Below are 26268 nucleotides of genomic sequence, written 5' to 3'. Positions count from 1 at the left end.
CATTGTAAATATTCTAATGTTTGACCTTTACACTTACTATTAATAAAACAAAATTACATTAAAACATGAGGTATTACATAATTATTAGAACTTTCTTTGTTGCTATAGTGTTTGAGCATAGACATATGCTATCAGGTTTCCTGTTATGCAAAGAGTCTGTTAAACCAAGTTCATATAGCCTTTATTATACATCTGTCATCCTAACGCCATAAGTTACAGCGTGCCGTAATTTTGAGGTATTTTACGGGGTGTTTTCATCCTACCATATTAGGATATGCAAATTCCAAATATGGAATAACGCGTGTAAGCGTCCTCTAATAATAAAAACAAACCTTGCTGCCACCAGAGTTTGACCGGACAAAGAAGTTCGCTGATCCTGTTCTAAACATTTTGAATTTCGGCATTCTCATGGTGTATCCTTGGAAGGAAAAGATGTATAATAATAAGGTTATTACGAGAATACTTCAAAGTATGCTCTCAAACAGTATGCGGCGCATCAACCTCCGCTGCGCAACGGTCGATACTCCAGCTGCACTGTCTTTGTGCATACTTTGAGGTATTCTAGTAATAACTTAATATTTTTTAACATACTTCATCATCTGTCAGCATCCACTGTGTTTTGTCACTATTGTCTAAAAAGGGTTATCATGACCAACTGTATGCCATCAAGCATTAGTTCCAAACCAGATGATATCCATTATTCATGAACTGTTCCACCATGATAGAAGCCCCAATCCTGGTTCGCTAATTGACCCCTGTAATTTAATAAAAATATAATTATTCTATACTAACAACAAATATTCAAATTTCTGGTCACTGTGTGCATTTCACAATTTTAGAAAAAACAAAAAGTATAATTCAGAATTCATGAAAAAAATAATAACAATTTCAGAATAAAAATAAAGAGCCACCTGCTTGCATCACTTTTAGAAAACAAATTTACCTTAAGCCTCTCAAAAAAAGAAATCTTAGAAAAAACTCCTTTAAGCTGTGAGTACTGGAGATGTATTTAAAATTTAAGATTATTTGAGAGGTGCAACATGAAAACAATGTGATCCACAGTATTGAAGTATATAATACTTGCAATCTGAGTTATTCCAGAGCATCTGTGCCAGAAGTTCAATTTAAATAAGATTTTTGAGATATTAGAAATTAACTACCGATAATCAATATGCTTAGTTTTTAACATTAGACTAGTTTATGGATTACATCAGAGCATCTATGTTTCAAATTTCATTGAAATGTGATGATTAAGCATTTTATGCAAATTAGGTGTTTAGTATGGATGGATTTTAACCCAAGACTAATCAGGTCTGTGCATAGTCCAAGAGCATCCATGTACTAAGTGTCATTAAACTGTGACGATTAATACTAGAGATATCAGTGAAAAAGCCAAAAATTGACCTAATTAAACAAATTATGTAATTATTAAATATGGATTGGATTTTAACTCAAAATTAGTCAGAATGATGCCTTGTCCTAGAATAACTATGTACCAAGTTTCATTGAAATGTAATGATTAAGGTATAGTCATGGAAAAGCTAAGAATTGACTAATTATTATGCAGATTAGACAATTAGTATGCACAGATTTTTACCCCAAACTAATCAAGTCTGTGCATTGTTCTAGAGCACCTATTTACAAAGGTTTATTGAAATCTGACCAGCAGTTCTTCATGTATCAGAGAAACAGATTTACATACACACGCACATGTAAATAAATACACGTCTGAGAAAAAGGTACAGTCCCACAATCACATGACCATTCTTCAGCCATTTTGACTGTAAAGGTGAAAAAACAAAAACCGCCAAGGAAAGTTTCAATATAATCAACTCGGGTATGAAGACACACATCAAATAATTTTGAGGACATTTGATCGGATCAATGGCTTGGAACTTGTTTTTGAAAGAATAACATCAACAAGAAGAACCTTAAAATGACATAAAAATGCTATGACCAACTCATTATTATTAAGACAGGTGATCTTGTTGCAATGGATTATACAGTATAGGGGATTGATATAAGAGCCAAGAATGATCAGTGGTATGACAAGATGTTCTAAATATAATAACTGAGACTGAATAATTCATCATAGGTGATTCATTCTCAGTCATCAATTAATCTCTTGGTGAAGAAATCAATGTCAGTGCATTGCAGACATTCTGACACGACTTTATAATCAAAATAAGTGAATAAATTTAAACCCAGTCATTCTCCCTAAACAAATTTAGTATTCAGAAACATTGTGATTTAATCTCAAAAACACCTTGTACAATTCCATTTCATGAAGGTATAAACAGCTTTACGGAAATTTATAAAATATTCATAAAACATTTACCTTGGACTGAGATCAATTGAATCCAAAAAAGATGTTTTTATTTACGACAGAAGCTAATTACAATACACCCATGGGTTTCCTTTCAACCATTGGTATACTGCTACATGCACAAAATGTAATTGATACGGACATTATGCATCAGTGCAGTAATTACTCAGGTTGTTTTCAATCATCATTTGATATCATAAAACATTTATAAATATTTTATATAAATATAATTCATGCCTTCATGATAATGAATTTATCAGGTCAATTTGAATACAAAATTCATAAAAAAAATTTTACTCAGAAGCCTGGCTGCCATATTCATGAAAATAAGGCTTAGAAGAAACACAGTAGATGACCTACCATACAAATTAATTCTGGATAAATGTTAATGATTTTGACTGTATTTGGTTTACAGGTGTTGCTTGTCAATTACTGCGACTTTCACTGTTTCAAATTTGAATTAATCAATCAAATATGTAAATACAGCATTTAAATATTTGCTAATTTGCCATTAGATTCCTGTGAACTAATACATGAAGAACATTCATAACCATCGAACACTTGTTCCTTTTTTCTATTTAATTCAAAATTATAAAAAAATCCCTATAAATCTGGCAAATACAAAAAATAAACTATAAATGTTCAAATAACTTTCCAAAAAAAGTTATACAATTAAGTAATTAACGTTTTTGTGCAACCACAGGTATAGACTGGCGCAGTCAGGGCGATTAATTTGTTTTTGTAGTTCAAATAAAATTAAATAAATTGCGAAATGGAGGTGTAACTGCGAAATCACCCCGACTGGTTTATTCTGCATGGCCCTCTATCGACACTGCTGGAACCCGTTGATTTTTCAACGGGTAATTATGTTAATGAGTGTTCTAATTGACAATCATCTGAGCCAATCACAGCGTCTCTTCAACTGACCTCTGACCGAGAAGTCGTCGGCTGATTGTAGAGTCAATATTTTTTTTAATTCTACGACTAGTACGAGTTACTTTTTTACACATTGTGATGAATTAGAAACGACGAGTACGACAAACTCGAATTTCAACGTGCCACCATGTTGGGGTCTGCAGTGTGACCTTTACCATGTTGACCTCATTATGCACGTATTTCCGTGCCCACCTCATTATAATATGTGCATCATGAATATTTAATAGCAATGAATTTCCTGCAGAATAAACCAGTCGGGGTGATTTCGTGCTAACACCTCCATTTCGCGATTTTTTTTTTATTTAAACTACAAAAACAAATTAATCGCCCCGACTGCGCCAGTCTACCACAGGTAGTGAGGAAAGAGGACAGTGCAAAAGTAAACTTGCGCCCTCTATATGTGCATAGCAATGCTATTTCTTGCATTTATCATAGTTTACGTCAATAAATTCAGAGTTACCAGATTTTTTTAAAAGTCAAAATGAGATGGAAATTTAAAATATACTGCGTGAGAGAAACAGCGGTAGGTAATGTGCGAGAGAAACAGCCATAGACATGTATCAATGCGTTGATTTTGTTATGAATACAGACAGAGTGAAATCTATTTTTGTTTCCATTAGTATGCCTGAGATCAATATTTGAGTCAGAGAGCCAGAGTACATGCATTACATACAGAATTTACAGAGAGATATCATCGCAACTTAACACTTCAGATAGCGATCAGTTGCAATGTTTAGCCGTACCTTTTACATCTGTATTTATTGTTGAACATTTTAAAAATAATTGTTGATTATATTTGCCTTTTTGCATTTCTATTGACATTTTTTATTTATTTATTGCTTTTTTGTGTTCATGAATCAGATATTGTTAGGCAATATACATCGCAATAAACCATTAATTCACAGTAGCAAAAATAATTGTTTTTTCAGGAGCATGAATAAATAGGATACAAATTTCTTTCTAGTGCATGAAATAAAAATATTTTTTGGTTAATTCAGTAAATAGTGATTCATTTTTATTTGAATGAAAATAGATACAGACAGATATTCCATGATCTGAGCATCAATAGGTTAAGCTAAAATTTCACTCACGCAAAGTTAGTGTTGTTACGATGAAGCCTTGTAAAAAGTACACAAATTGAAAAAAAATAATAATGCTGTGACATCCAAGTTACATGATGGGCAATCAAAAAATACTCCTGTTTTCACCAAAAAGTATAGAATGTTTAGGATAATTAAGGTGGAATCAGAAATCAGATTTACACAATGGAGAGCCTTGTCGATCTAACATTTGATCGCGCAATTATCCAATCAAATTCACACACAAGGTCACTCACAGCATTGAAAACATGGCCCAAAGACATTCAAGCTGAGAGCGATGTCTTCCAATTATATCAAAGATGACTGAGGAAATGTTACAATCTACATGCATTTCAATTTTAAAGCACTGTTCTTGCAACATGCTTGTAGTTATGTTTATATCACAATTAAAAAGAAATTGCATTTCATGTTTCTGTTTGAAATCACTGGAGATGTTGGGTTGGGTGCATGAATTATTAGAGACTGCAAATTAATATAGTTTTATGGTAGTTTCTTCATAATGTGTAGAACAATAATAATATAAATACTTTTTGTATTATGACACTGATAAATGAGAACGTTTTAAGGGAGAAAGAATGTCCAAATAGAGAAAATGAATAAGTCTTTGTAGTTTTTTGTGGGCGACTATTTACACTGTATTTCCATTTATCTGCTTGAGTCACGAGTTTCTTATACAAGACAACTGAGTGATCAGTGATTTATGTATAGCTTTTTTTATTTATGTATAATCTGTTAGCTTTAAAAATGAATGCTATTTACACAAAAAAAAAAGATTGACCTAGAAAAGTCAAAGATATGGCTCCAGTGCAGTTTTCACAAAAGAGTCATTTCAAATCTGATCTTAAAAAAAAAGTGATTTGCATCAATGTCTTATTATGTCCAGTGTAAGTACCATGTTTTAATGAAATCCAACAATAAATGACGAAGATCTGGTTTAACAGAAATACATGCATAATGGACAAAATCGATGCCCTACAGAATACTACAAAATGTCCAATATAACATTTGAAAATGTACATGTTGCCATAGTTACATGTTTCGATGCTTATGGAAAATCTGACTCATAATGACTGTTACGATACATAGACCAGTTCATACACACATACAAGGGACACATTTAAAATAAATTATAACAAGTCATTGAAAATGACACAGTTCCCGTTAAATTTTTGAAAGTTTTCGTCATATTAAAGTGGAGAGGTTGTCAGAGTGTGTCCTTGAAACTTGAGTCCCAAGTCGTGTATACAACAGATTGTTTATTTACATCAAATTCGAACACGTGTTACGTGACGACCCCTCCAATTTAAGACATAGCAAAGAAAAAAAATCACAAGTGAAAGCATGTCCAAGTTATCACATTTTAAACAAACAAGATGGCCGCCAGTCGGTCATATTTGATCAAATTGCAAATTGAATTGACATGTACATGTATCCATTTATGACATACTAAATATCAATGAGAATGATACATGGGTGACAGAGATATAGTATTATTCGTGCATCTTTGATCTGATTATGAAAATGGTACATAAATCTTAGAAATATAGTAGTAAGGCCAAAAATTCAGATGGCTGTCAATCAGCCATCCTTGATCTGATTTTGAAACAAATTGTCATGGACATGTATAAAGTATGTGCCAAATTTGAATAAAAACTGAAAAAGCATGTCCAAGATACCACATTTAAAAAAACAAGACTGCTGCCATTCGGCCATCTTTGATCCAATTGAGAAAGAAATTGTCATGGACATGTATACTAACATGTATAATCTATGTACCAAATTTGAATGAAAACTGACAAAGCATGTCCAAAATACAACATTTAAAAAAAACAAGATGGTGCCAGTCGGCCATTGTGAATCGAATCGCTAAACCACTGCATGTGCATATGTCCCACATAAAGTACTAGGCACATGCAAAGAATGAACAGAATCGGTCGAAAGGATTCTGACGCATAGATGCACGGAGACCGAATTATACGACTAAAAACATTTATCCTGCACAAAAGCGTGCAACATATGCATATGTAAATTCAACCAAATATTAAACAAACAAAATGATAACCACGATAATATTTGGTAATCGTTGTTCTAAGTAAATATTAAAAATCGGTCAGAGCAGAGTTTATTTATTTACTACTTTTAATGTAGAAATGTAATGTAGCAAATATAGATCAAAATAATGATCTATTGAGCTATAAAGAATTCTCTCAAAATAAACAATTGATTATAATAATAAACCACAGACATGTCATATGTACCCGCCCATAAGTACCATCAAATCAGTGGCCTTCACTAATGTATAAATACATGTCTATTTGATCAGGTTGCATGCCTGGCAAGTCACATTCCAAAGGTGACACCTTCCATAGATTTAGTGAGAATACACACATGGGTTTCACACCCATATAGTCTCCATATATATTTCTTGTGTTATTACATTGTTTATGACCTTCCAGTGCCAACTAGGTACAATACGTTCAACAATGAATATAATGTATATATTTTGTACGTCCACCAATTCAGGAATTCCTAATTTCCAGGTATAGTTTTTATTAATACAATGACTCTTCATCCTAGCATATAGCGCCCTCAAACTGAACATCATAGAGTTTATGCCAGGTACATTTATACTAAAACTTCTTGACAACAAAATTAATGACAAATTGACGCCCTATAGTATGACAAAATTAACAGACAGTGTAGAATTAATTTATTTGTAGCAAAATTTGGTTATCTGTATGTTTGATTGCAGGATTGGGTGCAGTAGTTGTTTATGTACACCACATTTTCATAAAATATTTTTTTAAAGGGGAAGTCCCTGCAAACAACATAATGCTCCCAGATGATGTAGCTGCTTGCAATTTACATTTTTTTACTATCACTTTTTATTCTCTAGATCTTGGTTTTCTTGCAAAGGATTGTGGGTAAAGTATGACATCATAGCCACTCTTTTCAGTGTGCATATTACTTGTATATATAATTGTAATAATGAAAATACAGATGTAATGTAATGTTCCAAATACACCAAGAGATATTGCTTAAACAAATTATAATTGCTTTTTTTGTCATTGAAAATAGAATGACACTTTTTGTTCCTTATTTCCGGTTTTGATAAATTGTATAATATATACAAAGAATTGAATTCTTTTGCCATGACTGCTTTATATACATGGTTGGCACTGATACATATATATGCTACTAATCTGAAGTCCTACTTTTGAAGTTTAATAGATGAAATCGATATCATTTTCTCAATTTTTCACAAGAGTGGTTTTCATGTCCTACATTACCCATAATCCTTTGGCAGGAAATTTAGATAGTAGACGACATAATACTAATGGAAAGTTGAATATCTAGAGAATGATAATATAAAAAACAATCAGCCTCACGGCTGAGAGCTCTGCTGTTAGCATTGCACATTTCAATTACCGGTGGAGAATTGGAGATATCATGACGAAATGAAAAACTCTGAGAGAGATCCACCTGAGGTACCTATATGTATAATATCAAAGCAATCGGACTTGCAGTTTTTGAACAAGTAGTCTAAAATATCACTTTTTTTCAAAAATGACAAAAGTATTCATCAAATTTAGATAATTGAAGATATCATCACAAATTGAACAAATCTGAGAGAGATCAACATGTAGAACATATATGTATAATATCAAAGCAATCAGACCTGTGGTTTTTTAGAAGAAGTGGAAAAAGTTGACGTGGAGAATATCAGTAATATGAAATCGACAGCGGGGCTAAAAACTGCATTCTCCTACAGTTATGGAGCTTTTTCATCTTGAAGCCTTAATTTGTTTGCCTGCACAAAATGAAAAAAAAATAATCTGTTTCCTCTAGGGGAAATTGTGTAAAATTTAACAAATGATTTTTTAAACAAACTGGTAGAACACATTTAATAAAAACAAATAGGTCAATGACCTGTCACTCAAGATTGATCATTTCAGTTGTGGGTATTCCTGGAAACAAAGTGGCAATGTGTACATTTATCATATGTGAATGGGGCACAAAAGACCTCTATGCACATATCTCAACATTTCCTGTGATCACGATAAACATACTTCATCAATATAAGAGAACCATAAACCACAACCACAAGATCAAAAATATGTTTTAAGTCGTACATGTACAGCTATGTATATAAGTGGCATTTACATTTTAACAAAAGTAAAGAAATCTTTACATAGTCATCATCATATTTATGATCTGCCATTCTGAAATGTTTAAATTTTCAAATATGTATGTATACTGAACTGAATAGAAAGAAGACAACTTGTAGAACCAAGAATCAACCTAAATGACCAAATTAGCATATTAAATATGCGAGTCAGCAAAAATGATAAGGTACAGTAAAAAAATATTTCTAATTTTTTTAACACATTCAACACTATATTTTCTTGCCAAAAGTTGGTGCAATATATCTTGCACCTTTTTAAAAAAGAGTTTTGGACAAGATGAATCAAATATTCTAACAGACCCTGAACAGAATTTTAGAAAAAATTATAAATAAATGCTGTAGGTTAATTTTGTGAATGGTGAAACACTTTTACATGGTACTAATGGGGATAAATAATGGTGAAAATAGTGAATGGATGCTAAGAAGGTTGGGTGCTCAGAAGGGTAACAATCATATTAAAACTACACCATATTTAAATGACTAGTACTAAAAAAAATTGATTATTAAGAAAACAAAAACTACTTACTGTGAGTACATACGGAGATCTTTTTACGTCTGTCTCAGTGACCTCTGATACCTCTACAATAGTTCTAGGACCAATGGGTGTGGTATCAACGAATGTTTCGTCAACAACTCGGAAACGGATTTTTTCATTGATATCCATAAATAAATCATGCGTACCTTCGTCGGTTTCGTATTCCCAGACCCACACTTGTTCTGCTTCATCACTGATTGTAATGTCAAAGATATATACATGTCATTGATATTAGTCCACTGTTTAAGTGTAGATCGCGCAGTGCATAAAAGCCACCATTGCTAATTTAGCATTTTGAAATAACTTTGAACTGTTCTCACTCGCATTATCGATAGATAAAAGTACAATACTTCCCCAATCATAGCTCAGAGGCCTGAACATGTAAAATCAGGAAAATTAAGGGGTGGGCTTATACTCAAGGACCTCCTCAGAAATAATGGTTTTGGGGGGGGGGGTGACAATTGTAATCATCTTAATACCCACGAAAAATTATCCAAATTACATCTTTCGTTCACCATGCTATGGTTGGGAAATTATTACGTCTGTTTGATGAAAAAAAAGAAAACAAGTCGTCCTAGTCTAGATTTCCACGACACTTTTACAATGAAGAAACAAACATGTTCATAAAAATACACACATTTTATTACAATACGATTAACATGCCATCTGTATTTATGGTGTAAAAATGGGTAGGGTCTGTGGGAAAACAGTCAAAGGCAAGATCTTTATCATTATTTTCGTTGCGGCAAACTCTTTATGCAAAGTAATTTGACCTGAAACAACGTACTTTGACCTAACAGGTCAAGTCTTTCGTTACCCAATCAAAATACTGTGTCATACTGATGAAGTTTCCAAATTATTGACGATGGAATTTTTTAACGCACTGCGGAAGTGAATTTCCGCGATGTTAAATGCAATCAGTTAGCACAGATTTCAACAATAAAAACCAGAAACAGGAGTATTCAAACATGAAAAATGTTGCTGTTTTGTACCAGCAAAATGAAGTCACAATAGTAGTCACGCTACAAAATACAGTGCTGTTTGTATTGATCAACTTTGATTTTATGCAGACAATAACTTCCTGATTTGTGAGACACTATAGGCGATCAAGCTGATTGAGATTTTGTTTACTTCTGGTAAGTTATGCAAATGCGAGCATATGAATGACATGAATATATAATTTACCCATTAAAAATGCCACATACAAATTCAAAGCAAATGAGTCTATTTTTCTGTAGCGAAGCAGAGAAACAGACAAGGGCAGCTGAGATATCACAGTTCATTCAATTTCATATTATTTTTTCAATGTTACTATACAAGATAATCTTTGAAATTCAATTTTGGAGTGCCTAAATGGATATGTTTGGGACCAAGCAGCTATAAACTCAAAACTGAAACTGTTTATTGAAGATTAGCGTAATTAGCGTAAAGAGATGCATAGAGAGATGACATTTTCAATAGTGACGATATTGATGTAAAAATGCAATAAAATGTTTCTTATTTGGCCACAAAAAATTCAAATGTATTTCATAAAAGCAGACAGATCAATGATAAAATGTATACATAGCTATTAGATTTTCTACTTTTCACATAAATATAAAAGTATCTGATCTATAAGGACTGTTATTCCAAGAAAAAGTGGTAGACTGTATCGAAGAAACTAATTAAAACTTAAACAAGATGACGTATGATGTAAATAATTTAATATCAGCAACTTCAATAAATATGCAAAGCAGCTTCAATTAATATGCAAAGCAGCTTCAATTAATATGCAAAGCAGCTTCAATTAATATGCAAAGCAGCTTCAATTAATATGCAAAGCAGCTTCAATTAATATGCAAAGATTTGGTTTAACATTTGATTTTAAAAAGGGATCCAAAATGTATGGATTCACAAAGATTTCATTTTGTTCTGAATTACTTCAGGCTTCAGTAATTCAAATCCTGATGATTCCTTGTTTGTTACCCCAGAAATGCCCACGAAATAAAGCCTCCTGAATGCTCTCAGAGTGCAACTTCAACAGACAGAGAACTCACTATTTAAATCTCTTTTTCCAGACGTTTTGTCGGTGACTTTATTTGTCTCAATCCAATCCTACCTCCTTAAGCGTCGCAGTTAAAAGTGAAAATAATATGGCTTGTCATACTTTACAAATGTGTGATTATCAAAGGATACAATTTGGAAGGTTGCTGCAAAGCATCTGGAGGAATAACGATATCATCGAAGAAACCAAGTGAAACTGAAACAAATCATAGAATACAAGAAATAATAATTAATAATGTGACAAATATTTGTTTTAGATTGAAAAAGTGCCATGCAGTCATGGTTGTCAGTTACAAAGTGGGAACAAAAGAAAGGCTGCCCTCTATAGTCAATACGTCAATGGAAATGCAGAGTGCAGAATAAAAAGTTAATGTTCGATCAAGACAGCAACAATATATGAAACCGAGACAAGCGATATGGCACCTTGACGTAGAGTGTGAAATGAATTTGCTTCTCTTAGTCAGGTCTACAGTCCACATGAGCACAGTTATACAGGCATTCTAATACTTAAAAGTGAAGAACAACATGTCAGAACAATAGCTCAATTCAGATTCAACTTGCCATTGAAAAAGGTTGTTACACTAAACCAAAAGCACCAATGGAAGACAGGTTATGTTCTTATTGTAACAAAGTTGATCAAAGAAAGCTTAGAAAGAACTCCCGTATTGAAGACACATTAAAAATTAATTCAAAATTACTTGTACATGAGATATTGATGAAAAAGCTGAAAACTAATTATGTAAATCAGGTAACTAATATGAACAGAACAGAATTATGAATTATTATGCTAATTAGAGAATTAATATTAATCAAAATTAATCAGGCCTGTCTATTGTCCTAGAGCATTTATGTACCAAATTGTATTCAAATGTGATGATCAGTAATTGAGATATCAGTGTTAATTAATTATGTTAATTAGGTGATTAATAAGCATAAATATTTACCAAAAATTAATTGGGTTTCTGCATAGTTCTCTTTAAAAGTTTCATTAAAATTCAATTTGTGGTTCTTTATATATCAGTGGAACATTATGCAAATTAGGTAATTAATATCCAATTAAAACTAATCAGGTGTCTGCACAATCCTAGAAGATCTATGTAGCAAGTCTCATTGAAATATGATGATTACTACTTGATATATCAAAAGCTGAAAATTAATTAATTATGCAAATTAGGTAATTAATATGTACTCATATTACCCTAAAAACTATTAGGTTTGTGCAGTGTCCTATGACATCTATGTACCAAGTTTTATTGAAATATGATGATTACTACTTGAAATATCAAAAGCTGAAAATTAATTAATTATGCAAATTAGGTAATTAATATGTACTCATATTACCCTAAAAACTATGAGGTCTGTGCAGTGTCCTATGACATCTATGTACCAAGTGTCATTGAAATGTGATGATTACTACTTGAAATATCAAAACTGAAAATTAATTAATTATGCAAATTAGCTAATTAATATATACTGATATTACCATAAAAACTATCAGGTCTGTGCAGTGTCCTATGACATCTATGTACCAAATTTCATTGAAATGTGATGATTACTACTTGAAATATCAAAAGCTGAAAATTAATTAATTATGCAAATTAGTTAATTAATATATACTGATATTACCCTAAAAACTATCAGGTCTGTGCAGTGTCCTATGACATCTATGTACCAAATTTCATTGAAATGTGATGATTACTACTTGAAATATTAAAAGCTGAAAATTAATTAATTAATTATGCTAATTAGGTAATGAATATGTACTCGTATTACCCTAACAACTATCAGGTCTGTGCAGTGTCCTATGACATCTATGTACCAAGTGTCATTGAAATGTGATGATTACTACTTGAAATATCAAAAGCTGAAAATTAATTAATTATGCAAATTAGCTAATTAATATATACTGATATTACCCTAAAAACTATCAGGTTTGTGCAGTATCCTATGACATCTATGTACGAAGTTTTATTGAAATGTGATAATTAGTACTTGAGATATCAGTGGAAAAGCCGAAAATTGATTAATCATTATGCAAATTAGGTAATTAATATTGCACAGATTTTTACCCAAAACTAATCAAATCTGCGCATTAGTTTGGAGCATCTGTGTGCCAAATTTCATCAAAATCCAATGAGTGGTTCTTTAGATATCAGTGGAAAAGTCATGGAACAGCTAAAATCAGCTAATTATCATGCAAATTAGGTAATTAATATGCATAGATTTTTACCAAAACCTAATCAAATCTGCGCATTGGCCCAGAGCATCTATGCATCAAGTTTCATCAACAACTAATGTATGGTTCTTGAGATATCAGTGGAACAGACGGACACACATACACACACACACACACACACACCCCCACACACACACATACAGACAGACACACTAACTGCAAAGACTCCCTTTTTGTGCTTCGCACACGGGAGTCAAAAATGAGGAACATCATTTAATATATTGTAATGTCCATATAATGTCCAATTTATGTACCAAGTTTGAACAAAATCCATCTGTGAACAGCAGAGATCTGGTTCCAGAATGCCAGTAATGCTTGATTTTGATGATTTTTCAGGCCAAGTCTAAGATATAGATAGATTCAGAAGCACAGACACACAGATGTATGCACAGAGGTCAATCCATAAGTCCTTGTTTTCGGACTGCATCTGAACTGGGACTACAAAAATGGGAGTATGGACCTATTTTTTTATATTACTGTATGAGGATTATGGAGTTAATATATGGGTGATTTTTTAACTCTAGGTAATGAAACAGTGCCTGGCATTACATTTTGTAAAGAGAAGATAATTTGCTCAGTGCTAACACATGGGCAATAGAATGCGTTAACATGCAGTCACTTTGAACTCACTGTATTCAAGAATCTGTATAGAGCAACCCTAAACCAACTCTAACAAGTTGTTCATCTCCAATCCATATTGTAATGAAAGTAATATCTCCAAATTGCCCCCCCCCCCCCGAAACATGTAGCCAAAACATTAACAATGTATCAACACTCCAAAATGCACAGAATTTGATCTGATAGTGTTTTGTCTAAACAAACTCAAGCCAATCTGCACACCTGTACTTGCGTTGCTGTTATTATTAGATTAAGTAAATAACTTTATTAATTTTGTATCCTTATTGGAATCTTGAAAATAATACAATAAAGTATGTTGTTTAAATAGACAACAGCGAGCTAAAAAATAACAAACCAAAGTGAACAATTAAAAAATTGTAAATGTAAAATTGAATGATTATTTTTGGGCAGCTGGTGGTTTTTTCATGGCAATATCTTTGCAGTTAAAACAGTTAAAAATAAATTTGGCATAATCAGTGATTCCTTTGTTGTCGGTAGAGGTGAGAATTCAAGTTGTTATCATGATTTCCTCCTCAGCTACATCAGCTGAGGATAAGTTATGTTGAGCGTAGTCTAAGTCTTACATTGTAGGTATTTTACTTGACAGAGATTGTTATAGTATTTTTGTTTTCAAAGTTATTTTTGGCAGTTCATTTGAATACACTCACTACAAGTTGTTGTTTTTTTGTAGACAATCTGCAACAGGAGAGGTCGATCCCCATAATATCCAGATCTCTGAAGCCATAAATCACAGCTAGCACTTACCATGGACACCATCTCTACTACAACTTCTTATTTTCCCAATAAATATCTCATCTAAGAATGGTCGGAATACAATATAACGAAAACAGACTTTTGTGTGTGAAGCTCCATCCCCAGGAAATAGATAAGAATCTTCTAGTTTGGTAATATCGTGTAAAGCTATGCACAAACCAACATTGTGAACAACCTGACAACGAAAGGCACAAAAAAAAAGATTATTGCTATTGGCCATTGAGGGCGGTATAACTATTGTACTGCTTAATATCGTTATTATTTATTTGTTTATTATGCTTATTTAACACACTATACTGCACGGACTCGAGAAATTACAGAAACAGGGTAAATTACAGAAATAGATCTTTTCGTAAATAAAGCAAGTCACAGTTTTAGCAAACATCCATCAAATCTTAGTGCATGTATTCATGATGAAATTTATTTTTATTATTATGAAATTTATTGTTATTTGTATCGCTTAATTTTGAAAACAAAACAAAAACACTCACCTTATTTGCTAGTTTTTTATTCAGCTCTTCTGCAATAGCATCGTTAAGTTTCAGGTGAAACTGCCACGGTTTGATCCGCACAGTGTCTGTCATTTCGGAAAGCACAAACATGACTGCAACGGAAACGCAAACAATTGCTTCGGATAACCTGATTAATAACAACTTAGAAGAGATAACTGATGTGTTCGTTCATGGGCAGCTCTTAAAGTTCGGGATAGTCATCCATTGAGAGTTGCTAACAGTGCTTGAATGAGACTCAGTTGCATGGTCCATGGACCAGCTGATGTTTCAGGATCGCCGCAAAACGTTTCAAAATCACGACATTATGTGCGCCTTTATGGAGTCCAGAAACTATTTTTTTGCACTAGAATGTTAAATTTGATTAATTTGCATTTTGTTGCTCTCAAACTAACAATTCAACTAAAAATATAAAGAAATAACTTTAAAAAATATTGATTTTTATTACTTTGCGTTGAATATCGCAAAACCCTGATTGTTGAGCATGCGCATCAAGAGTGCGTTTCCAACATGGCAGCCTGTTATGTTGGAAAGTGTATCTCCGTTTTTATAGTTTCTTTTCTGTTGTACATTCCAACGATAAAGATATATTCTAGGAAGATCGACGATGGAGGATGGTAAGCTCACGTTGTTTAATACTTTACTAATCACACGTCCACTGATCTGAATTATTCAACAATAACACGGAATTGGCGTCTGCTACTCGAGGTTGCAGTGTTGTTTACGTTTCATCACGCTTTACAAGTTCAGTGACACGCACGTGTTAAAAAAATTTATGCTGTTTTAATAATATTTAAAAAAAGAACATTCCAACAAGATTCTAAATGCACCATTATAGCTGATTTCCTTGGGATGCGGAAAGATATTGCATTGTACAGTAGTATCTCATATCAGGTAACAGTGACGACGTGGCCCAGTGTTACTGGTGAACTGCAGAAAACCATATTGTCCCATTTTATTCAACGCACAGTCAGCATAAGGAATTATTATACTAATCCACATTATTTTTAAAATTAGAATGTAATCACTGATCGTGGCTGATCTCACATTACACTAGCTGTTCCCTTACTATTGATCAGAACATATAGCTATGTGGAAAGGTGAATTGTTTCTTGAGATATTATGCCTGAACTCAAATTGTTTTCTGGTGACCAAATTATATGTATTCATTAATTTCAATACAGAAAACAAATGTATACAATATTATTTTGTGAAAGGTGACAATTAAAAGTTGACTATGGCATTTAAAAACATTGCTATATAAACAGATCACCAACACCATTTTTCCCTTTGCTATATTCCATATAGGCACACGAATGAAGATGATATTATTGCCACAGTAGGACCTTGTAACGTGGAAATTAGAGATTCATCACTTAGCTATGATGAATTTATAAAAAAGTAAGCATACTGTACATTACTGTACTTTGAATTGGTCACTGCACTGGAGGCACAATATTGATTATTATTCTCTTGTATGTTCCTTGCAAGGTACATACATTATGATTACCAGTAGAAAAGAGAATTAAATTTACTATAATCAGTGTGTACTGATCATTGTGTGATGGTTGAAGGATGTGTGGTTTTATTGGTAGCGGAAACACATTGTATAATTAATTCTACTATTTTACTCAGGCATATTTGTCATCATATTCACTTCCTATTTACGCTGTCAAATGAATGAAACGAACACAAAGAAACACAGATGTGTCATTATAGCCATCACCCCTGTCAGTATTTAAGAATAGTTGGTTCCAAGTATGAAGAATTTTGAAAAATGGGCAAAATATAAAAAAATGTCTATTTATTAGGAAATGCAAATTCTAAATATGGGACGATTACGTGGGTAAGCGTCCTCTAATAAAAACAAACATGAAAGCCCCCAGGATTTGAAGCTAAATTTATTCTAAAGTTTTTGGATTTGGCATTCCCATGATGTATCCTTGGGAGTAAAAGATGTATAATAATAAGGTTATTATGGGGATACTGCAAAGTATGCACTCAGGCAGTACGCTGTTGCATCGCCCTCTGCTGCGCGTCCGGTTGATACTCTGCTGTACTGTCTTCGTACATACTTCTCGGTATCATCGTAATAACCTCATATTATCACTTTAAAACTTTTTCCATCAAAAGTACTCAGTCAGTCAAAATACTAGGTATGTTTTCATTTTATCTCAAGTTGTAATTACGAGATGTAATAAAATGCCATAGTAATCAACTATGTACAAACTGTTGTTTTTATTATACATGTATCAACAAATACCATAGTGACCTTTCAAATCCATATTTTTATATGGTACAAGTCAACCCTTATATTTTCAATATTAACAGATTTGTTCATAATACTAGTATAACCAATTGTTTGTTTTATAGATATGCATATTCATATCCTGTGGTGCTAAAAGATGTCTCCGACAATTCAGTATGTATTTTAATTTTTTTCTACCAAATTAAATTCCAAAAAAATGTTACAGTAACTTCATGCATGAATTTTTATAAATATAAAAAAAAAAATTAAATCTATTTCAGAACTTCAGCTGTGTTACCATGTTCCTATAAAATGGCATTATGGCTTCAACCAGACCTAAAACACCTTCAGAGAAACTAAGTTTTCCTCAAAGTTACAAAAATTAGCAAATCAATCTGGGCCAGTGACTCTGCCCCCCCCCCCCCCCCTCCCTCATTGAGTTGGTGGAGTACTTGATCAAATCAATCATTTCAACCATAGGTCTAGCGCTACAGTTAACCACTATGCTATTACTGATCAGTAAAATAAAAGGTTAATATGATATGGATTGTATTTTTTAAATGAAGGCGATACTCATAGCATATGAAGTGGGAATATGGACAAAGTAATATTGTTTATCCATGTTTTTCAGCTTTTTAGAGAACTCTGCACTAAAGAGAATCTGTTGCAAACATTTGGTAATAAAGAAGTAAAACTGAGTACTGCTAACACATACTCATATGAAAAAGGTAGGTATAATATGCACAGGCACTTTGTGATGATGTTGTTGGATGTCCACCTGTTCTCAACAAGTGACATGTGTTAATAATTTGGGTTTCGTGTGTACCAGCATATGCGTGTCTAGAATATAATAAGAATAATTGTTTAATATATAACAAATAAAATATAACAAGTTAGTAAGAAGAATTTAAAAAAGGAAATACAGTATAATAAGTTAAAGCGGGAGGGTCGTAACCTGTGCACGTGCGAGAATTGAGTCCCAAGCGACAACACACACTAAAAACGCAAAGGCTATACGCTTGTATGTATAAACAACGACACACTATGGCCATCTGACGCATACACAGGTGACGACTACCTCGCTTTAAAATCAAGTGTTATATGTGTTGGAATGTCATGACAATGAATTATGTGACATGCTTAATTGACGCTTTGTCTGTTATTTCCATTAAAAATTGAAATTTGTCATTATTACTTTTAATTTTATTTGGGAGTATGATATGTGACAACAAATGTTGTCGTAATGTCATGTATTTTGGACAAACTATGAGTTAATGTTTTTCATCTTCTACTTTATGCGTATCGCAATGTAGAAAAATTTCTGTAATGTTGTTTTTGGGCCTGTGTATCTGCCTGTTTCTTTTGGATTTTGAGTCTACGATTGTTTCCTCTGTATCATACAATGAATTCCGATTAATTTGTGTCAATATGCCTTTTATTGTTGACATCCAAATTTAACTATTATGTGAATTTTGTGTTCATTGTATACCCATTTTGTTATATTGTCTTCTGGAAGTTCCCGTAGTCTTAACCAATTTTTAAACATGGAAGTATGTACTTCAGTCAGTAATGGAAAACTACCAATCTCACTTCTACAAGATGCATTGCTAGCATATTTGTTCAGTCCCAGAATTCTTTTACGGTATTTAAGATGTATTTTTTCAATAGCATTTCTATCCCATTTTGTAAAATCAATGATCTTAAAAATTACTTTTAAGATCCAATGTTGTCTCTTATGTTATGTAATTACTTGACAATGTTTTATTTTTTTCATGTATTAAAAGTGTCTTTGCATTACCAAATGAATATACACAGGTAAAACAAGTAAAACAGGTACACACATTTAAACCACGGTAAACAGTTTTTTTGTTTTTAAAGTGACAATAGCTGTGACTTTCAACATTTTGTTTATTAATATAACCACATCTTACTAAATTATTGTTTTAGTTACAATCGCATGGCAAAGTAACCCTACACAAGAAATGTTATTTTTTTATTAAAAATTAAAATCAGAGAATAAAAAAGATTAATAGTTACAGCTATTGTTACTTTGAACAAATAGTTATTTCTAGTAGTCTGCACGTTGTCATAAGCAGACTGTCACCTCACATAATATCTTGTGTTATTGGTACACATCATTCATTTTGTCAGAGTTGTTCTTGATTAAAAAATGCAGCTTTGATTTCAAACTTGGGGCTACAGTAATTTTTAAGTTGTGCTTGATGATACATGTGTTATGAACAAATCTCAATTTCCAATGCTTTCAGTTTTGTATCATATGTTATGTATATTTTTTACAGTTATCGTTCCTTTTTCGAAGTATGTAAATGAAATATTGAAACCTCAGAAGTTAGATGCACTTGGCAATGGTAAGAATTAATGACACCCTGTATCTAAATAAAGCATTCTCCGATAGTAACAGCAATCCAAGATGTCATTTTTAGCTGCTGTCAAAAAAGCTGATTTTCCATCATTGCTGTCAATTTTTACAAATTAATTTTAGGAACATTTTTAGTAAAAAATGATATTTGTGACTTCTTCTTGAAACCGGCTTGCCAACTTGTCTTGATATATTTTCATGTAGTTACCGGTATCTTGGGTGGACCTTCATTAGATTTGTTCATTTTGTGATGTTGACTTCCATTCTCTAATACTGGTCAATACTTTTGTAATTTTTAGTTAAAAAAAGGCTCTAACTGAAACTGTTGGCTGCCAGAGTATGCTTTTCAAACAATGGAGCTACATTAACTGTGGGATGCACAGACTCGGTGATGTGTTTAATGCTGTGACATGGGAACAAGAAAACTCAGCTGTTTCCTATTTAAGAACATTTTGCAAATAGTGCAGCATAAACATTTCTATGCACACTTGAATAACTTTTTATTCCCCGTTCGGACGTAGTCCGAAAACGGGGACTTATGGTTTGCCCTGTGTGCGTCCGTGATTACCTGTATCTCGAACATGCACTGACCGATTAAGTTCAAACTTCTCTCATACATCACACATTATATGGGACATATGCACATGCATTTTTTTCATGATCCAATTAACGATAGCCGAATAACGGCCATTTTAAGGCCAAAAATGCATCAAAATCACACATTTTCACCATTCCGAACCCGGATCTCAGTTATGCATGGACGGATTTTGTTCAAATTTGGTACATACATTTAACATAATAGGACCTTGATGCACATCATTTTTTTGGGGATCGGGTTTGAAATGGCCAACTGGCGGCCATTTTGTTTTAAAGAATTCAGTTCTGGATCCGTATCTGAGACATGCCTGGATTGATCAAGTTCAAACTTCACACACACAAGGTACATCATGTCACAAATATGTATGTGCATTTGTTTCATGATCTCATTAACGATAGCCAAATGGCGGCCATTTTAAGGCCGAAAATGCATTGAAATCGCACACTTTCACCATTCCGGACCCGGATCTCAGTTATGCATGGACGGATTTTGTTCAAATTTGGTACATACATTAAACATAATAGGACCTTGATGCACGTCATTTTTTTTTTCGGATCAAGTTCGAAATGGCTGACTGGCAGCCATTTTGTTTTAAAGAATTCAGTTCTGGATCCGTATCCGAGACATGTCTGGATTGATCAAGTTCAAACTTCACACACACATGGTACATCATGTCACAAATAGATATGTGCATTTGTTTCATGATCCGCTTAACAATAGCTGAATGATGGCCATTTTAAGGCCGAAAATGCATCAAAATCACGTATTTTCACAATTCCGGAACCGGATCTCAGTCATGCATGGATGGATTTTGTTCAGATTTAGTGCATATATTAAACATAATATAAGCTTGATGCACACCAATTTTTCTTCAGATCAAGTTCAAAATGACCGACTGGTGGCCATTTTGTTTTAAAGAATTTAGTTTTTGATCCATATCTCGGACATGCCTGGACAGATCAAGACCACACTTCACACACATCATACAATGTGTTGTACATATGCAGGTGCATTTTGGATCAGACCACTGAAAGTGGTCTGAGATTTCGGTCATGATCTGCTTTGAATGTATATGTGACTCAAATATGAACGGAACGGGGACGTGTCATTGAAAATAATCTCGCATCATTTTCAGAAACACAGTACATGTTTGGTGATAATAACTATACTGAATGGGATTCCTTGTTTCGTGTGTATAAACAACCTCCGTATATACTTCCTGACACTGAAGGAATTCTCAGTTTTGGATTGGCAGGTAAGTAAACAATAATGTCCAGTATACAAGGCATCAGTATGGAAAGACCCTATAATGTCTGTCAACAGAAACTACAGCCCTAATATAAGTCGCCCCATACCTTCTTGAACAATTGAGAACCAAAAATTCACCATTTCTTGTATGTGTTGATGCTCTAATAAAAGCTGCATCTCTTCTGTTGCATATTTTCACCATTATTATTATTTTAATACAGATGCCGTAGGAGTCATTTTTCATGTCTTCTTTTGACACTACATTCACTATTTTCTAGAGTATTCTCAGTCAGTGGTGGTATTAAAAATTCTTTTATTTTATGATGTGGTCATTATATTCAGAGATGTATATATATATATAGCACTTTGTTCAAATAATGTGATGAACAAAACAGACTGAAATGATGATTACCAACATTGGCAATGCATTTTCTCAGAAACTGTTGGCAGCTTGAACTAGCAATGTTTGTTCATAAATGCGTATAATTGAAATTTTCTCTAAATCTGACACTTAAAATTGGTAGATGCCAGCTGTGTGTTTACATAGCTGTGTGTCAGCATCTTGAGTTAGAAATTATCTGCATGGTAATTGATAACTGGATAAACGTGCAACATATTTTTGTTCAATTGAGAGTGGTAGTTGTTCATTGCAAGTAAAATTGAGAAGATTGAGGTGACATGTCATGGCAAAACTGTTAAATTTATTTTACATCCAGGTTATAGTCTGAAACAAGGTACATAACACAAACAATATGGTTCTTCTTGGTGGATACTTAAACTTTTGTTCTATGATTCAAAAGGGCCTTTTGAAGCCAAAAATACAATGTACATTAAAATCATGCATTTTCACCATTCCTTGAACTAGATCTCAGTCATGCATGGAAAGATTCTTTTCAAATTTGGTACATATGTTGAAAATAATGTCATATTACATACTTTTTAAAAATTGGTGACTGACAAATGCATCACCATCAAATCCCAAATGGCTGACTGGCAGTCATCTTGTTTAAATGAATCATGCCGATGCATGGAGCCATATCTCTTACATGCCCAAACCATTTAGTTTAAACACATATATCACACATTAAAACTTTCCTATATATTGGCACGTTTCTAATGCAAATAGGAACATTTTTTAGTGACAATGACTTTGTTTTTTTCAGGACCAGGTACTGGTGTACCATTTCACTGGCATGGCCCCGGATTTGCAGAGGTTATCTATGGTAGAAAGGTATGTTACATAACTCATAAAGGAATGTTGGCTGCATTTTTTACCAAGCACTGTTTCATATTTTGTATTCTAGTCAAACCAACCTTGTTGTACCGAATGAAAATACGTGGTGATATGTTATGTAATATAATAATAGCCCGAGATCTGTAAAAGTTTTTTTTTTAGCTTTCTTGGTGTTTGCATATGGTATTACGTTTAGAACCGATATAAAATGCATATGGTCACAACAGCTGTTGTCATTTAACTACGTTATAACCGTGCTTGATAAATGTCATCACTTCATATTATGCATAACCCATGTGATGGTTCACACAGAAATTGCTTACACTTTTCAGAGATGGTTTCTGTACCCCCCCGAAAAAACGCCGTCATTTCATCCAAATAAAACAACATTACAGTGGCTAATGGAGGATTATCCCAATCTACATGAGCAGGATAGACCACTAGAGTGTACAATCAACCAAGGAGAGGTATGTGATGTTAAAGTCATCGTAGAAGTATTGTCAACACATTAAACACAAGTCAACTTTTGCCACCCTTCCCAAAGTAAACCTACATTAAATTTTCATAAATATTGACTTGTGGATAAATATATATTTGTTTTAAAATTAACATGAGAAGTTAAATGTACAAAAATTGTGGTGTTTAACGAGTTTGAGTTAATTCCCTATAAGAATAAAGTTTCCATTCACTAAATTGAATAAAGGTAGTGGTTATAGACATGTGCATGTTCTTGTTTGGTTTGAATAACAAAAATAATGTCTTTACCTACATGTACACATTATGTGGATCCCCAATAAAAGCTAGGATATGATGAGTGCTTTACATTGGGCGCAAGATATTTTTACATACAACTTATTTATTTATTTACAACTTCTGCACCCGGTAGGCAATTACTATATATGAGTAAAACATGCTTGTTTGATGAATGTCTGACTGGACGCTTATACGTTGTAATAGTTGAATCCATCTAAAACCCTTTTCCATTGTTTTGAATTACTGTCACGTAGGCGTGTATGTAACCTTATTGCGTCTACAACAGTTGTTGGAGTATCTAGGAAAGTGTCTGGGATGTTGCAAAGTCCCTCGGCAATAATTGCGGCCAGGAGTTAGTTGTACATGTATGTACATATCTTGTGCTCGCTGTAACTATAAATAACAAAAGTACATAGGACCTAGTCAGGGGAGAAATCACAATTAATTTAATTTACATAGAAATATATTCTTTAAGGCCATCAGCTTTACAAAGTTTGAAAAATTGAATAACAAGTGTAAGTGTTTACTTATCGAGTGTGATAGGCACTCATCACAATTATTTTCCATATTGCATAATTTATATTTTTAGTCCCCGTTCGAACGCAGTCCGAAAAAGGGGACTTATGTTTTGACCTCCGTGCGTCTGTGCGTGCGTGCGTCTGTCCGGACCTGTATCTTAGAAATGCCTGGACCAAATACAATCAAACTTCACACATACATCATACATGATATCATACATATGCACGTCAATTTGTTTAATGATCTAATTCAAGATGCCCGAATGGGGGCCATTTATGTGCTAAAAATCTTAAAAATCAAGCATTTCCCCGGCTGTTTACAGATGGATTTTGTTCAAACCTTGTATATACGTTGGACATTATAGGACCTTGATGCAAATAATTTTGTTTTTCAGATAACATTCAAAATGGCCGACTTGTTTTTCACTGATTATGTTCAAATTTTAAATATTCTTTATACATCATGTCATAGATAGACAGATATATTGGTTTGACGATCCTATTCAAAATGGCCGAATGGTTGTCATTTTTGTACTAAAAAATCATCAAATATTAATAGCATTTCTGGCATTTATATATGGATTTCGTTCAAACTTGGTAAATACATTACACATTACGGGTTCCTGATGCACGTCATTTTATTTTTTCAGATCAGATTCAAAATGGCTGTCTGGCGGCCATTTTGTTTTAATGAATGGGTTTCCAGACCCATATGGCCGACTTGTTTTGACTGATTATGTTCAAATTTTTAATATTCATTATACATCATGTCACGGGTGTATTGGTTTGACAATTCTTTTCGAAGTGTGCTATTTTTGTGCTAAAAAAATCCTCTAGTATAAAGCATTTCTTGCATTTATGGATGGATTATAAACACACATTAGACATTACAGGTTCCTGATGCATGTCATTTTATTTTTCAGATTGGATTCAAAATGGCTGACTGGTGGCCATTTTGTTTTAATGATTGGGCTTCTAGAGCTATATCTCTTAAATGCTTTGACTGATTATATTCAAATTTTATATATTCGTTATACATCATGTTATATACCGGTATATACATGTATTCAAAATGGTTGATTTTGAATGCTGTTCCAGAGCAATATTTCTCAATATGGACAAGTACTTGTTTGATGATCAGATACAAATGTCAATCATTTTAATGTTAAAAAAATCATATTCCTGACATGGTTATATTCCAGCTATATTACTATAAACATAACTATGTATCTTATATATCTTATCTTATATTTGATAACTAACAGGGACTGTGCCATGCATGGCTTGTTAATATAGTTATGTTATATAAGTTGACCATACTGCTGTAGTGCCAGTGTTAATAAAGTGTATATTCAAACATCTGACTTATCTATTCACAGGCAATATATTTTCCTGATCGATGGTGGCATGGTACGCTGAACATTGATACAAGTGTATTTGTATCCACATTTCTTGGACCAGAAATTTTTTAAAAATCATTCTTCACAGGTTTTGTTTTTAATTTATAATATTTTAAATTTATTATTCATACAAGAATGCATTTGTGATGAATATACTAATAAAAATGACAATGATTTCTTAACAAATGACATCACGGTACAAAGGCAGAAGTGTCTGCTTACTTGTTGAATTCTATGTTTGTGAAGGAGTGAATCTTGTCCAGTAAATTTGGGTCTGTCACACATGCCCGTGGTATGCGTTGATTTTGCATTTTGTTTGTCAATTGCCGATAGAATTTAAACAAGGGATTTTATTCATTTAAATTTTCACCTGGAGATGACATACAACCTAGTTTTATATGACAAGACCAAAAGGAGGAAACTATTACTACTGCCGCATGCAAAGTTTGTTAGCAAATTTGCTAGACAATTTTCAGACAAACATCTGCTTCTAAAATTGAAACACCACTACACAAGTTCTTCCTATCCTCTCAAGAGGACAGACAATAATTGTTCTTCCCCTAGAGTGGTCATTCTATGAAAAAGAACGGATCTAGTTCATATTGCAAAATTCTCTCTTCACATAC

General features: G+C 33.1%; 2 protein-coding genes across 2 annotated transcripts; one reads left to right on the top strand and one right to left on the bottom strand.

Moving 5' to 3' along the window:
• Nucleotides 1-334: 334 nt before the first annotated feature.
• LOC100375403 (DNA-directed RNA polymerase III subunit RPC8-like) lies at nucleotides 335-15511 on the bottom strand. Its single transcript, XM_002741812.4, has 5 exons — nucleotides 15246-15511; nucleotides 14746-14929; nucleotides 11259-11322; nucleotides 9075-9276; nucleotides 335-755 (listed from the first exon to the last, which is right to left on the bottom strand). The coding sequence occupies exons 1-5, from the start codon at nucleotides 15354-15356 to the stop codon at nucleotides 702-704; spliced, it is 615 nt and encodes a 204-aa protein (XP_002741858.1). The 5' UTR covers nucleotides 15357-15511; the 3' UTR covers nucleotides 335-701.
• A 208-nt stretch (nucleotides 15512-15719) lies between these two features.
• LOC100375791 (jmjC domain-containing protein 8-like) lies at nucleotides 15720-25943 on the top strand. Its single transcript, XM_002741815.4, has 9 exons — nucleotides 15720-15880; nucleotides 16572-16664; nucleotides 17637-17685; nucleotides 18143-18239; nucleotides 19812-19880; nucleotides 21625-21744; nucleotides 22901-22968; nucleotides 23304-23438; nucleotides 25622-25943. Exons 1-9 carry the CDS (start codon nucleotides 15774-15776, stop codon nucleotides 25712-25714), a joined length of 831 nt encoding a protein of 276 aa, XP_002741861.1. The 5' UTR covers nucleotides 15720-15773; the 3' UTR covers nucleotides 25715-25943.
• The last annotated feature ends 325 nt before the right edge of the window (nucleotides 25944-26268 follow it).

Source organism: Saccoglossus kowalevskii, chromosome 8, assembly GCF_978046115.1.
Source record: "Saccoglossus kowalevskii chromosome 8, keSacKowa6.1, whole genome shotgun sequence".
NCBI classification, from domain to species: domain Eukaryota; kingdom Metazoa; phylum Hemichordata; class Enteropneusta; family Harrimaniidae; genus Saccoglossus; species Saccoglossus kowalevskii.
This window is presented reverse-complemented; position numbering and strand designations above follow the sequence as displayed.